At 29.8% G+C, this 16,468-nt stretch overlaps 1 protein-coding gene across 2 annotated transcripts; it reads right to left on the reverse strand.

Moving 5' to 3' along the window:
- Positions 1 to 7,989: 7,989 nt before the first annotated feature.
- Positions 7,990 to 14,547, reverse strand: LOC101263662 (dicarboxylate transporter 2.1, chloroplastic-like). 2 transcript variants are annotated; one of them, XM_019210849.3, is made up of 7 exons: positions 14,408 to 14,547; positions 12,860 to 13,522; positions 10,973 to 11,286; positions 9,817 to 10,265; positions 9,000 to 9,126; positions 8,426 to 8,488; positions 7,990 to 8,255 (listed from the first exon to the last, which is right to left on the reverse strand). In XM_019210849.3, the coding sequence occupies exons 2-5, from the start codon at positions 13,505 to 13,507 to the stop codon at positions 9,011 to 9,013; spliced, it is 1,527 nt and encodes a 508-aa protein (XP_019066394.1). In that variant the 5' UTR covers positions 13,508 to 13,522; positions 14,408 to 14,547; the 3' UTR covers positions 7,990 to 8,255; positions 8,426 to 8,488; positions 9,000 to 9,010. The 2 variants fall into 2 exon arrangements, with proteins under 2 accessions (XP_019066394.1, XP_004250120.1); XM_004250072.5 differs by lacking the exon at positions 14,408 to 14,547 and adding an exon at positions 13,664 to 13,956.
- Positions 14,548 to 16,468: the final 1,921 nt, after the last annotated feature.

Below are 16,468 nucleotides of genomic sequence, written 5' to 3' on the forward strand. Positions count from 1 at the left end.
AAGTCAAATTCAATCTAAATGCAATGTTTTATAGTTTAAGGGGGATATTCTTTTGGATTTAGCTTATATATATATATATATATATATTATATAGTATATTTTTTTCTATTTTTAATTTAAGTGACACTTTTTCTTGTTTCAAACGGTTATAAAAAGTGATATTTATTCATATTTATATTTAATAAGGATTTTATTTTAGAACGTTCATTTTACTCTTACTAAAACGATTTATAATCGTGATTTTTTAAAAATAAAAATACTTTATATAAATTGAGATAGAAAAATTGTATGTTATCTTCTTGAATTTAAGTTTTATGCACTATTGACATTTTAAAAAAATTATATGTTAATTTATGTGACACATTTTTTATCGAACTAAAAGGACATATTTTTCATATTTTCAATCTTTAGACTTTTTATATTATCTTTATTGAGACAAATCCTAGCTATATGAATATATATAACTTATTTTGGACTATGAATTTGAAAAACATTTGTTTCATTATCAATCAAATACATTCATATAAATTGAGACAAATAAATTATTACTTATGAACTTTAATCTAATGTCAAGAATTTATCTTGGTGTTCACTTAACTAATAATTATTATTTTTGAAAATTATTTTTTTACTTAATTGCCACTGTTTCAACAAACAAAGTAATATTTTGAAATAATAACATTTAATTGAGTGGCCGTTTAAAAATTTTATTTTTTTAAAGACACCTAACATCATATACAACTTAAATTCATTTTGAAAATAATGAATTAGTTAAATCATATTGAAAATTTTTATTCTTAATAATATGTCTTAAAACTCAAACTCCTCTCACATTATTTTTATACTAAATAGAAGAAAATATTAAGGGTAATTTTTGTCTTTTTAATAAAATGTTGGATAAGAATAAAGTGAATATTGACATGGCAACATATAAGCTATGTAGTAGTGATAAGCAGAGGAACACGGCTCGGCTCGGCTCGGCTCCAGCTGAGCTGACTAAAGATATTTGACACGTCAGCATAACCCCATTTAATTTCCTCGGCGTTGTTGGTTCGTGTATCGCCGATTAATTGAAAGGTAAATATTGACCATACGACTCTTTTTAGTCGCAGTTGGGTTAACATATTTTTTTCCTATTTATTGATTTATATAAATATCGAATATTAGATATTAATATATTTTTAATAAAAATATAATAATAAATTCACTGCATCAATTATTATTTTTTAGTAGGTATGTTATTTCAAAAACGAACAAGTAATTACAGATAAAAAGAGTATCTAATTAAAAATGAAGAAATCATAATTACGATACACGTTTTCCTTTTAATAAATTCTTTATCTTCTTTAGTGATATGTAATCCAATCCACAGACAGTTTCAAGAGTTTGTGACCAATCTCTTCTTGCCTTGATATGTAAAGAAAAAAGAGTGAGAATAATATAATTTGTCTACTTTATCATATCTAAGCATGTGGTTTTAACCTACTAGTAATTATAACATCATTGAAAAATCTATCCAAAAAAAAAAGTTCGATAGTTATATCATAGTTCAATTAAATATAAATTTATATTTTACATGATTCATTATATAAACAAAAGAAAACTGATGTTCGAATCTGAAATCTCCGAAACTTAAAAATTTCAAACTATCATGCTACTGCAAAGTGATTAAAAACAAAACAAAGAACAAACTAATTTGGTTGCACAGACAACCATAAAGATGTGAAAAAATGATTATTGTTATCCAATTAAATTAAATGTTTGCCCCAACATTTAGACACTAGAAAATAAGTTAAATCCTATTGGGTCCATGTCCTGAATTTTAATAAAAACAAATTTATGTTTTGTTTGACTCTTGTCCTTTTATATAATTTTTTTTAAAAATTATTTATAATAATTTCACATCAGTTTGTTTTCAATCAAGAAATAAATGTTTCTCTACAGTCTATATATAGTTTCTACTGTTTAATTAGGACTTAATAGGATTGTAATTAAGTGGGCTCTCCACAATATTTGTCAATGTTACTCTTTATAACAAAATATATTAATCAATTACACATAATTTCTGAATTTTTATATATCTATCTCCCAAAAGATTTGGACATAATAATTTATCATCATCTAGCTCCAGCAAGAAATCGAAAAACAACAAATCATCTTTTCGTAATAGTGCATTCATTATTTTCAAATTTTAAATACGTCTCTCCGTAACTCAACACATATTTTATTCATATAAACATATTTGATATAAGAATGGTTTCAATTATTAAAAATGATTGTGCTATTTATAAGTTGTCCTAATGTTACTCTGTTCCATGTTTAATATTTTTCATGTATCGAAAACTATATAATTACATGATATTATTTATTATCAGAGACGAGTGTAATATTCTGATTATGAGTTCAACTAATCATAATACTTTTGATACATATGTACGTACTATATGTGTATCTACATGAAAAACTACTAACTTTTTTTTTTAATTCTAAACTGATATAATTCAAAAGGTGCAATTATAAAAAATCTCAAGATAAATCGAACATATTAAATTTAAATTCTAAATCTATCAGAATCAATATCATATCTTAAAAAACCTTCGATCGATGGCAATTAAAGATTTCATTTTCAAAACTCCCATTCGAAAAAGTCTTATTGATTAGTATATGGAAGAAAAATTGGCATTTCTTTTGAGTTGTGACATCTAGGGGACATGCAAGTGGGAATTTAGCTGTAATATTCTACTAGCTTCTCATCATATTATAAAATAAAAATAATAAAAATAGGAGCCCACCATAGGCAACAAAACGTAAGTCCTATTGAAAAAAAATTGAAATTGATTAGTTTTACTATATAATCTTTCTAAGTATCGTCTGATATTCAATATTCATATTAAAATTCTGTGAAATCAGAATTAACATTGAGAAGTCTGATCACACTAGGAGTAAAGTGTAGATAATTTTATACTTAAGACTCGAATCTAATATATTTTCAAATACGATAAAAAAAGGAATTTTTCACTTTTTTTTTTTTAATGTGGACAACACGTGTTAGTGTGAGTTAAGTTTTCTCCCATTGTCTCAAAGAGAAACCCCACAAGAAAAAAAGGGGAATTGATGAGTTGTGTGCATGTGAGTTTACTTAGCATTTGTTCAAAAAAGAAGAAAAATAAAACATATAAAAGTTTCAAGGAAAAAACAAAATATTTGAATTAAGTTCATTTGCTTGTTTTCAAGGTAGACATAAAATTGCAAAGCAAAAGCTGTCCATATGGCCACACTATTTTAAAAATATATATATTCTTTCCGTCTTAATTTATAAATATTACATTTTTTAAAAATTTTGAAATTTGAATAAAAATAATTATCATAATTTTTACATTTCGTAAATATTTTAAGTTATTTATTGTTATGACTTGTAGTAGTATTTTTTTTTATAGTTTTCAATTATATAAATTTCATTCGAATTTTTAAAAAGATTTCATGTCTGAAATATTCACGATCAAATTAAATTGCTTGAATACTCTCAATATTTAAACTATACTACATAAATATAAGGAGTGTATGAAACTTCTTTAGGGTATAGAATTATTATCATTTGATGTTGGGTCATTTGTTAACGAATTTCTAATTTAAGTCATTGTGTGTCAATAATTCCTGTTATCATAAATATTTAAATAAGCTTGTTACGAAGAAGATATATATATGTATATAGTTAAAATGTATGATATCTTATCGTCAAGTTATTAGTAATTTGTATTTTCATAAGGAATTCAAATTTGCTGAATTTTCATATTAGAAATAATAGAATAACTATTACACTATTTAAGTAGATCGCTATTTATGTTATAAGAAATTTCGCTACTTGAAGGCAATTTAGAGAGATATACACAATCTTGAATCGTGATATTTAAAATAAATTCTCAATAAATACACCAAAAAATGAAAAAAAAAATATATATTTTGAGTTCAATGGAAAAGGGGTATGGGAATAGGAGGATCTTCTTGTAGTTGATAAGAGATCAAAAAGTATGGGACATATTAATTAGTGTTTCTGACTCTGCACAAAAGTATATGTTTAAATCTCCCCCATAACATTTTTTTTTCTTGGATATTGTTTTAATTTATTTATATAATAATAATAATAATAATAATAATAATAATAATAATAATAATAAAATACTACTTTCTATGATTTAATCATTATGTGTCCATCAACAAAAACTTTGAAAAAGCACCTTAGCTTCTTGGTTTTGGAGATATATAGTAACATCTTTTCTTTACTTTAACAAATCCATGCAAAGATAACAGGAAAATGATTGGTTCTCATTAAAATACTAAGCAATATTAATTTAATCAAAAGAAAATTACGTGATTAAATAAATTTATATTATTTAATTACTTATTATAGCTATCGTTTGCTATAATAACTACTCGCGACTAACATTATATATTTATTATGTGGATTGACTTCGAGTTTGTATAATTAGTCACGTTTGTATATGTATAATTCGTCAGAATATACAAATACATATGTATTATATACGATTATTTAACCTATATACATATACAATTCATCACTCGCCCACTCTCTTCCCTCTCTCGCTCGCCTCTTCCTCCCTCTCCCAATCTCGCTCGCTTCTCTCCTCCCTCTCCCAATCTCGCTTACCATATATACAAATGCATATGTATAAATATACAATTTTAATATATATATATATATATATATATATATTTATAATTCACCTCTCTCCCCCTATCTCGCTCTTCTGTCTCCTCCCTCTCCCAATCTCTCTTGCCATATATACAAATACATATGTATAGTATACAATTATCTAACCAATATACATATACAATTCACCTTTCTCCCACTCTTTGACCCCTCTCTCTCCCAGTCTCGCTCGCCTCTCTCCTCCATATAACTTGTAGCTATGAATTATAATTATCAAATTATAGCTATGTAGAATAATTAGTCTGTTTTTAAGTGACTATATATGAAAGTTCCCTTTTAATCAAATACTAGTTTATCATATTTATTTCGTAAAGAAGACAATTCGATGCATTAAACATTTTATATGTATACAAGCATTAGATATTGACTTTATTGATTGAATATATTTGTGATTGATGTGTTAAATTTATTGTTGTTTGAAAGCATCCCTTCAACTTTAATTTATCGTTACAATATCTTGGTATACAATAATAATAATATATTAAATATAGTGAGATCATAAAAAATAATGTATATACAATTAATAATATTTTTACTTAGTGAAAGTATAAAGATTATTTTTGACGAATACTCAATTCAGATAACATATGTAAACACTATATGTAAAGGAAATACTATAATGAAAAATTCATACTAAAAGTAATGGAAAGAAAACATCAGCAACAATAACAAATAGTACGATAATTGAAGCAAAAGGCAATAAAAATACAGATAATAAAATTGTAGACTAACTATATCATAGGAGAGTAAGAAAAATAATATTATGAAAATAATAAACACCACTTAACTGCCTATTAACTTTCTATTTTAATTAAACGCCTTTTAATCACATTCATATTTTCCTAATTAGAACAGTTCTAGAAGGCCTCCAAGAGAATAACAATAGTCAAATTACACAATCAGACAAAATTTTAAACTTGTTGATCATACTTCTCAACAAGTACCAAAAGTGACAAAAATATAATACTTTTTTTGAAAAAAATTAAAAAATACTTTATCTTTAATCCCCCACATCCATTTTATTATTTTATTTATATATATAACATAATAATAATAATGAATGCTACAGTACAATATTCTTGCTTCCCCATGTGAATTTGCTAATCTTGAAATTAATTAAGACCACATAATTTATTAATAACCAATCCCACTAAAACAAAAATATGCCATATTTAGTTATTTATTAGGAAGATATAGATAATTAAATATGGAGTTTAATGCTTAAATTTTAAATATTGTACCTCAAATGATGGTAGAAATATTGTGTTCATTTGCTTCTTGATAATAATTATATTAAGACATGAGAAAGTACTAGATCAATTGATTTAAATGAAATAATAATAATTTATTAGTTTGATTTGAGACAGTCTAAATTAATTAATCCTAGTTAACACAATTTATATCAAGACAAATCTCATAATTAATTTAATTGGCCACCAAAAACCTCATGTAATTGTATCTCTAAACTTTGTTAATACTAACTAAAATTGGTCCCCATTAATTTGGGATTTCTATTAATACCATATATACCTTGTGATTTTATAGATGTAATTGTCATTATAAGTGTAGATAGAATCTTGAGCAAGTAAATAATTATATTGTCCTTTCACACAAAGTATCGTAAAATTATAAGTCTATTAAAGATATTCACTTTGATCAATTAGTCCAGATTTTTAATGAAATATAAAATTATTAATGCTCGATCTATGCCTATAATCGACATGTTTGACGAAAGAAAAAGAATTTCTTTGTGAACACTCCAAGGCCGCAAGGCCCATATAACTTAATTTTCTCTCATAAACTATTTTTTGGTCAATGGATTAGTTGGATCCAAAATTTAAAGCATTTTAAAACATGATTTAAAATGGATCAAATATTTAACCTAGATATATCTTAATACATGTTGCATGATTCACATGGATGGTATTGGAATATTTATACATACAACATATTTCCAGAAGAAAGTGATAGATAGCTAAGTTTTGAGTTTAATTTTCAAAAGTGAAAGTGATTGTCACAAAAAAAGAAAATTGAAAGTAGAAATAAAATTAAAAAATATATATTTTTTCCATCTACTTTAGAAAGTAGGAAAAGAGAGTTATCTTTTTGTTTTTGGAGTAGCTGATATGACCTATGATTAATTGTAATTCCTATCGTCAATTTTACTTGTTATATTTTTTCGTATTTTTTAAGAAAAATATTAGTTAAAATAATTTTTTTTGTTTAAAAAAAAATTGACTTTATTTTCTTTTTAGTTTGTTAAAAAAAAAATGACTTCTTTCCTTTTTTGACAACACTTTAACTTTACCTTTCCACGTGGCATGTTTAAAACCACAAGATTAAAGGACATTTTGATACATTTGACATAACTTTAATTTAGAACTACAATATTAAAAAGTCTTCTTTCTTTTCTTAAACTCCTTTCCGAATCAAACTAGGTCATCCATTTTTAAATGGAGAGAGTAACTTGTAATGACTTTTTACTATCGTATAACTGTTATTGAGAATTTTGCTTTTGTTCAATACATAATAACCGAAGCCAACTGTAGTTATTTAATCTGATTCGTTCATCGATGATTAACAAAAATGATGATATCACATGTAATTCGTAAATATCTCACACGTAAATTCAGAAAAATTTGTATAAGTGGAAACTAGCAAAAAGTTGACTACATCTTTATTTATTAAGATTATTACATACTATTTTAGATAATTTATTTTTAATAAAGACGATAAGTAAAATGAACTCACGTAATATCGAAGAATAGTAAAAAGGAAATCAGAAATAAATATAAAATTGAAAAGTAACAAATGGGGAAAAAAAGATTTTGATGAAAAAGTGGGCTTTTTAGAGTGTAGACCCCTTAATGGTAGGCAACTTTCCTTTCAATGCTTTATTATTATTATTATTATTATTTTTTTCTATTTTGTGAGTGCTTGTCTAAAGGGCAAAAATAAAAACTTGGAAAAGTAAAAAGGAAAAGTAGAAAATTGATGACTCTTTTCACTTTACAATTATTTGTTTTTTATAAAAATTAATCTAAATCTAAAATAGTCATATAATTAACTTATAAATACAGTGTTCTGTCTTTTTAAAAATATTGTCGCATTTATGTCGAATTCTTCCAACAATGCTATTTTTAGAGGATGTATGCTACATACGCAATGATATTTTTGAAGAGTCTGATGGCAAAATATGAAAAAACGTGATTGATCTTAAAGTAGGCTAGTCATTTGATCATGATCAACAACAAAATAAGTATACGAAAACACAAATTATATTATTTGAGATTTAAAAAAAATGATTGATTTGTGTCACATAGGGGTGTGCATACTATGATTACCGACTTATCATACTGCACAAAATCAAAACCGTACTTAAAAAAGATTGAAGCTAATGGTGAATGATCTTTGCTTCGCGAGAACAACAAAAACCACCATCTCGTTCTTTTCCTTCTTCGGTGCTACCTTCCAACGATGGAAATGAGATGCAATAAGAGGCCAAATTCAACACTGACAGTAAAAACTGCATTATAAGATTGTATTCGTGTTAAATTTTTTTCATATAATTGATTAAAGTAATCTATTCAGAACCTAATAAGAGAAAAGAATTGTGGTCCGGTACCCCATAAACTAAAAATCCTTGCTCCACGACCAACAAAATTTAGCGCGATATAATTAGTGACGAATCAGTACCTTTAAGTAGAGCTTTTTGGGACAAATGCACCCTGTCCTGAATTGTTATTGCACCACAAATTCCTGTTACACATAGCAAAGATCAATAGTATGTTCTTATGTAAACGATTAACGAATCAAAATCTTTCGTAAAAGTTAGGTGCATGTAGCCTTAAGCAAAAGAAATCTCGTTAGACCTAACATAGAAACTATTACCTCGACTTGGGGAAGAACTTAGGAACGTAGTTCAAGTGAAAGTTTTTTAGACTAGTTCGACTAAGATGGTGAGGAAACTGGCATCCAAGAGAGCTACTTAAGCTACCTAAGCCTGTCTGGTTTAGATCATTTGATCAGAGACGGGAATGTAAATAGAAAACATTTCCTGGGAAAGCCTCATGACCTGGTGGTTGGCGTAACAATAATGCCATTTGTTAATATGCTACCGTCTGTTTACTAAGATCATTATAGATTGTTAATGCATGCATTGCTCGATCTTTTATCAGAAAACTATGTCCTCGAACTGAAGGTTTTCAAGTCACAGGGCTGCATTCTTACACGAATATTCGATAAGAAGGAAGCCATGGAATTCACTTACCTATTTCAGTATTAGTAAAGGCCAAGAACCTTCCACCAACCAGCTCCAGCTACTGCCCATATGACAATATTCATGATAGCTATGATGATTCCCAATTTGAAAACATCGCGTAGTTCCACATAACCAGCTGCCAAAGAAGAGAAATCGAAAATAAGACCAGTTCGAGTTCCTCAAATAAACGAAAAGGGAGTAAGTCGTTGAAAAATATTGAACACGGATAAACCAGAAAGAAGTTGAAATACTGCTACCACTCTTGCTGCATTTTTCCCTTTAGTGGGACGAAAAAAACGACTTGAGAAGTTGCAGACATACACATTGAGAAAACAGAAACAATTTTTATTGTTCAGCTTATTCGTTGTCATTTTAAGCCTTAGGTAGTTGTTCCTTTCCGCGGTTCTGTTCTTGTTCTGATGTCTATTAAAGTCAATACATAAACCATTCACGATGCACCGTTAACAAATTTGTAAGCTTATGTCACAATCATTTTGCCCCGAAATTCTCATGCATGTTGACGACAACAACAAACAACATAAATCCCACATGTGACGTCTGGGGAGGGCGTGGCGTGTACACAACCTTACTCTTACCTCATGAAGGTAGAGAGATTGTTTCTGATAGACCTCGGATCAAGTAAAACATATAAAAGATAGGCGTGTAAAGCAATTAAAGTACCGAGCAAGACAGGTTGAAAACAATGAAGAAGAGAAGAGTAACAACAACAAATAATACGATCTAATCCATATAAGCAGTACTTTTCTCTCAAATCAATTAGAACAATATTCTGTCAAATAACAGAGAGATGATTCGATTAAGTTACCTCCGTAGTATACAGCAGCTTGACCACTGCTGTAATGTGTCAACCCGCCAAAAAGATTTGTGTTGTATCCCAAAGCCAACGCAGCAAATAGACCGGGAACTTTTGCTGCTAAGCACATTGCGAGGAATGCTGAATACAATGCTGCAACATGACCAGTTTGACTAGCAAACAAGTAATGGATGAAGAAATATGCTGCTTGAAGGATACAAAACGACCCGAACCAATGTAGTGAAAGAGATTCGAGGAAGTCACCCACAGCACTTGACATCCAGGCGACAACTCCCAGAGTTGTTAACTGTGATGCCATGCCTATTAAAACCCCGAACCAAGCTAAGGTATCCCAAGCGGATTTTTCACTCAAGCAATCATTCCAATCAAGTATTCCAAATGTCAAAAGTAGTGTCAATCCCAGCATTGCTGTGATAACACTTGCTAGTCCAATAGTCTCTCTGTACAAAAATTAAAATAGAAGTTGTTGACATTATCAAGCATCGCCTATATAACGAAATAGACATATAGAAACAGGAATATGAAACATCAGCAATATGTTCAAAAGTCAAGACAAGGTAGATAGCATCAACAATAACAATAACAATTATGTCTCAGTCCCAAGCAAGTCGGACAAACTTAACACTCCCTTTCCCCCTCCACATGCCCGAGACTGAACATCCAGTGAGTGGTCGATATAACATAGGGATCCAAATTTAGACAAACAAGGAATTAAGCAGCTTATTTGTAAAGAAAATGGACTTTGTTTTCCAAAGGCGTTTACCGTGATATCACTTCTCCCTATTCGACGATTCACTCTCCCTCGACTTGTATCCAACTCGAACATTAGCTCATTAAACATCATCCAAAACCATATAAGAAGAAACGGTCCATTCTCTCAACCAACGTGGGAGAAGCAGTACGCAACCAAAAGAAATATCGAACACATCCAAAGCAATGACAACATATCCAGCATAACCCTACAAGTGGGGTCGGGGACGGTGTTATGTACACGTACCTTACCTTACCCCTAAAAGACTGTTTCTGAGAGACTCTTGACTCAGATAAAGCAAATAATGAAAAACATAACGGTAACAATAGCAAATAATACGATAACCAACAAATAATCCTGCTACATTGTTTTATATCAGGATTTTTTTGAACATACCCTGCAATCCATAATCCAACCGTTACAAGCATCACAATCGTCATCACCCATTCATCGCTTTTCATTGGCCCCATCTGTTGCAGTCTCCTTCTAGCCATTAATGGAGCATCTGGTGTATCCTTCATTTCTGGAGGAAAAACCTTGTATAGTACGACTGGAGTAACGAGAAGCGATATAACTGCTGGTATACACGAAGCCTTGAGCCAAGTCAGCCATTTGCTTGATACTTGTACACCTAATCCCTCAGCTAATTTCACACACAACAGATTTTGTGCAGCAGCTGTTAGGAACAGGGCACTTGAACTGCTAGAACACTGTAAAATGCATCACAAAATTAATTTGCATTAGTCAAGTTAGCTGTCATGTGATCAACGAGGTCACAGGTTCAAGCTGTGGAAACGTAAATTGCTAACAACATAGATGCACTTTTCTTTGGTTTCCCACCCAGTGTCCAGGAACCCAACATTGGAGCTCCGACTTAATTCGGATCAACGAGGTCACAGGTTCAAGCTGTTGAAACAGAAATTTCTAACAACATTGATGCACTTTTCTTTGGTTTCCCACCCAGTGTCCGGAACCCAACATTGGAGCTCCGACTTAATTTAGATCAACGATGTCACAGGTTCAAGCTGTGGAAACAGAAATTGCTAACAACGTTGTTGCAGTTTTCTTTGGCTTCCCACCCGGTGTCCGGAACCCAACATTGGAGGTTCGACTTAATTCAAATCAACGAGGTCATAGGTTCAAGCTGTGGAAACAGAAATTGCTAACAACATTGATGTAGTTTTCTTTGGTTTCCCACCCGGTGTCTGGAACCCATATTGGAGCTCGATTTAATTCGGATCAACGAGGTCACAGGTTCAAGCTATGGAAACAAAAATTGCTATCAACATTGATGCAGTTTTCATTGATTTTCCACCCGGTGTCCGAAACCCAACATTGGAGCACTGACTAAATTCAGATCAACGAGGTCACAGGTTCAAGCTGTGGAAACAGAAATTGCTAACAACATTGATGCAGTTTTCTTTGGTTTCCCACCCGGTGTCCGGAACCCAACATTGGAGCTTCGACTTAATTCAAATCAACGAGGTCATAGGTTCAAGCTGTGGAAACAGAAATTGCTAACAACATTGATGTAGTTTTCTTTGGTTTCCCACCCGATGTCCGGAACCCAACATTGGAGCTCCGACTAAATTCGGATCAACGAGGTCACAGGTTCAAGCTGTTGAAACAGAAATTGCTAACAACATTTGATGCAGTTTTCTTTGGTTTCCCACCGGTGTCTGGAACTCAACATTAGAGCTCCGACTTAATTTAGATCAACGAGGTCATAGGTTCAAGCTGTGAAAACATTGATGTAGTTTTCTTTGGTTTCCCACCCGGTGTCTTGAACATACATTGGAGCTCCGACTTAATTCGGATCATCGAGGTCACAGGTTCAAGCTATGGAAACAGAAATTGCTAACAACATTGATGTAGTTTTCTTTCGTTTCTCACCCGGTGTCCGAAATCCATATTGAAGCTTCAACTAAATCTGGATCTCATTCTGCAGGGCCCATTCAGGGAAGACACTCCCAACATAATTTTCTCCATGCCCAAGGCTCTAACCCGAGACCTCTAGTTAATGATAAAACACTCTTACCAGTGCACCACAACCCATGTTGATAGTCCATTCAGTAGTTATCACAACTATATATAGTAAATGAATAAATTAAACAACCTAGTATCATGTTCATGTATTTTTTCTATAGCACAATTTATTTCTAGTAGTGATACAAGGACATCTACAAACTAAAAGTAAGATAGATTACCAGCTATAACATGTTAAAAGGCAAACATTATACTGACGATATATATAATTTAAACTCGTAAAAAATGAATGCTAACCTGCAATTGAGATTGAATAAGATAAGCTCCAAGCTTCCTAGAAGAATCATTTTTTGGGTGACTATCAGCAGTAACAGCCAATGATTTAATTATAGGCAAAAAAATGCCACCAGCTCTTGCAGTAGTACTTGGAATAGCTGGAGAAATTGCTGCTTCACTTAATGCAAGCCCATAAGATAGGCCCAATGTATTTTTCCCAAGCCAACTCACAAAACACAAAGCAATTCTATCACCAAGTCCAGTTTTAATAAACCCTCTTGAGAAAAAAAACGACACAACAATCAACCAAATGACTTCGTTGGTGAACGCAGCAAACGCCGCAGCAAATGATAAGGTTTTTGTGACGACAGTAACTGTCAGACAAAGAAAAGCCCATGCACCTACTGGCAATGGCCCTAAAACAAGGCCTGAGATAGTTGCAAGGAAAATGGCTAATAGTTGCCATGCATTTGTAGTGACTTTATTGGGTTTTGGGACCGCGAAACGAAATATCAGGCCAATCGCTATCGATATAGCTAGTGGGATTAGCTTTGCACCTTTCCATGGAGGACATGAGCGACGAGGACGAGGATGAGGATGAGTAGGAGAGTGGTTAGGGGAGGAGGGTGGAGAATTGTGTGTAGGAAGGGGAGACTTTGGAGTTGTCATCGAGTTATTAACCACCTGTTATCATATAAAAAGACGAATTCAGAATTTTAGTAAAAGAATATTATATATAGCGATAGTAAAATTGATTTTTTAACAATTCAGGCATATAACACAAAAAACAATAGTGATCATGTGTATATAATCAAATTTTCTTACCTCGATTCACCTTTAAAACACAATTTTACTATCGATTGATTCACTTTCAAGTTTTCGTCTTCCTTATTAGCAAGTGGTGGGAGGAAGAAAATTTTGAGATATAAATGGAAAAATGGTGAAGTGGAGGGAATAGAAAGTGGAGACAATTATATCTTTTTGAATTCTTTTAAAGAATTTCCTTTTTAAGTTTATATAATTTTAGTAAAAATAATTTAAGTCACTTCTATCTAGAGAAAAAGAAAAAGGTAATTGGATATTTTTGGTTGAAAAAAGACAATAGATGACAAAAATATATGGACATATGTGATATGTTGGTATTATATACCGGTGATTAGACTTTTTATTCTCTGACTTTTTTTACATGTATCGTCTATTTTATTATTTTTAAAATGTATTTTATTTACGTGTTTTAGTTTGATTAAATATAATATTTAAAATATAAAGAGAAGGTTTTGAAACTTATAATCTTAATTTAAAAATGTGTAGAGTCTTTAAATTTTATGGTCTCATTTATTAAAATATTGGAATGTCAAGGAGAATCCTAAAGCATGTCGTGATAGAAACCTATAAAAAAAATCGAGTAGAGTTTTTTTCTATTTTTTGTGTCTATGATATTTCTCAAGTAAGTGTTAAATTCTTTCATTCAAATCATGAATGTGTGACATTATGTAATGACGTAGAATAATACGATCTAACAAGATAATACGATACGATACGATATATTATGAAATAATACGTAAATACCTTTGAAATTTAAGATATAAGTTGCTTTGAGTGGCTCTATTTGTGTTATACCCTGGCTATCTCTTGTTTTTGAGTTTTATTGTAGGGCTTTAGCCATTGTTCTTCTTCTTACTATATTATTAATTAAAATATTGTTAATTATTGTATAGGGTATTACATGAAATTAAAAAAAATACTGCTTCTTAAATACATAAAAAAAACATTATTATCGGCCCAAACAATAGTAGATCCAAATCCAGACCCTTGTTTTGTGCTGCATCTACTGACATTGTCAAGGGATCTATTTATTTATTATTTTACTTCTTTCCAATTAATCTATATATAGATTAGTATACATAGGGAGATGATGTGTTATCATTCTATAATTAAATATTAATATTTAAAATATATATTAATATTTAAAATATATATTATTTTTGAGATAGACTAAAAATAAATATGAATTTAATTTCATGTACTAAGTTAGCAATGACTGTTCAAGCTAATTAGTGGTCTAAAGTCAAAAATAAATTGAAGGCATAAAATTTAATTAATTTTTTATATCTGAGATTTAAGTTATTTGTTTCTTTTTAATGAAAAAAAGTTTTAATTTTTTATGGTCTTAAAAGATATATATACCAAAATATTTTTAAATCATGTCATCTTAAACATATTATGTGAAATTTAAATTTAAAAATTGATCCATACAAAAAAACATTCTTTATTGTTTTGAAACAAACTTAAAAAATAACAAATAATTAAAAATACATAGTGTATATATATATATATATATATATTAACTTCTTTTTTTTTAAAAAAAGGCTTATAATAATTTTATTATTACGAAAAAATTAGGGCATTCGATTTTGGGACCCTAAGACATATACCACATTTTTTAAGGCATTGAGCCACCCCTACAAGCTAGGAATCAAACATGGATAATAAGATTAACCTGATCAAATTGAAACAATATAGAAAAGATTAATATGATTCAGACCAATATAATATAATTTACACTCACATATTGAATGTTTATTTGAGTTTCTTGATAGGGAATAGTTTTTTTTTATCGGATTATATTTTTCTTGAGTCAATCTTAATTAATTAAATTTTAAAAGAGATAAATATAAATTTTTGAAAGAGATAAAAAGGAAAAGTTTGGACACTAACTTTCACACCAAAGATTTTGTTTATTTATGATGACCTGAAATTTCATTTCAAAAGGCAATGATTTTCTAAGTCATTTTCAACTAAGGATAAGGTCAATAGCATTTTACTATGTAAATGGACACCACCACTACTTCTGCTTCATGTCTTATGCTGATAATACATTGGATTGTTCGATGGCTCCATTTGAACGTGAGTTATGTTGATATTAAATTATATAAAAATGATATTTCGATGGCTCAGTTGGATTGTGCTGTGAACGGACCCAACATGTGATTTTGAGTATTTTTTACATGTTTGAATCCAAATTAAAAAGATACATGCAAGAAAATATTCAGAACTTATTGATATTGAATAGATAAAACTAAAATACAAATTTACAGATTTTGATAGAAGCTCGAAATGTAAATTTCCTAGAGCAACATTGAATAGGAATCTAATTAATTAAAGAATCTCAGTAAAGCGCTACACTTTTTAAATGGTATAAAATATATTTTAAATGAAATCGAACACTTAAAACTGAGCCTTAATCTGATAAACAGTTTTCTTCATCTATACGTTTCTTTATCATTTAACTTTTATTAATCTACAACCAAAAGTTTACAGCCTTTAGTCAGGTAAATGGTTGACAAATATTATTGGACCAAACTTCTAGTAAAATCAACCAGTGCAATGAGTAAATAACTTTCATATTTACAAGTAGGCATACATCCCCAAAAAATTTAAAGAACAAATGACTTATTCGATGATATAACTTTATGTGTTCTTATCTTTATTTTCTCTATTTGGTCAACTCGTATTTAACCAACTTGATTTTTTAGAAAGACAAAAATTAATTTTAAAAATAATTCACAACTAAACTACAAATGGCTCAAATAGCAAACGAAATCTATATATATATATATATAAATCTGA

This window comes from Solanum lycopersicum, chromosome 11 (assembly GCF_036512215.1).
Source record: "Solanum lycopersicum chromosome 11, SLM_r2.1".
NCBI lineage: Eukaryota > Viridiplantae > Streptophyta > Magnoliopsida > Solanales > Solanaceae > Solanum > Solanum lycopersicum.

What these genes read in the sequence shown, in the direction of transcription:
- LOC101263662 (XM_019210849.3), bottom strand. Translation starts at nt 13,507, where the DNA reads ATGACAACTCCAAAGTCTCCCCTTCCTACACACAATTCTCCACCCTCC. An exon ending in TTATTCAATCTCAATTGCAG is followed by an intron (nt 11,287 to 12,859) that starts GTTAGCATTCAT and finishes TGCATTTTACAG; the next exon opens with TGTTCTAGCAGTTCAAGTGC. An exon ending in GTTGGATTATGGATTGCAGG is followed by an intron (nt 10,266 to 10,972) that starts GTATGTTCAAAA and finishes ATTTTTGTACAG; the next exon opens with AGAGACTATTGGACTAGCAA.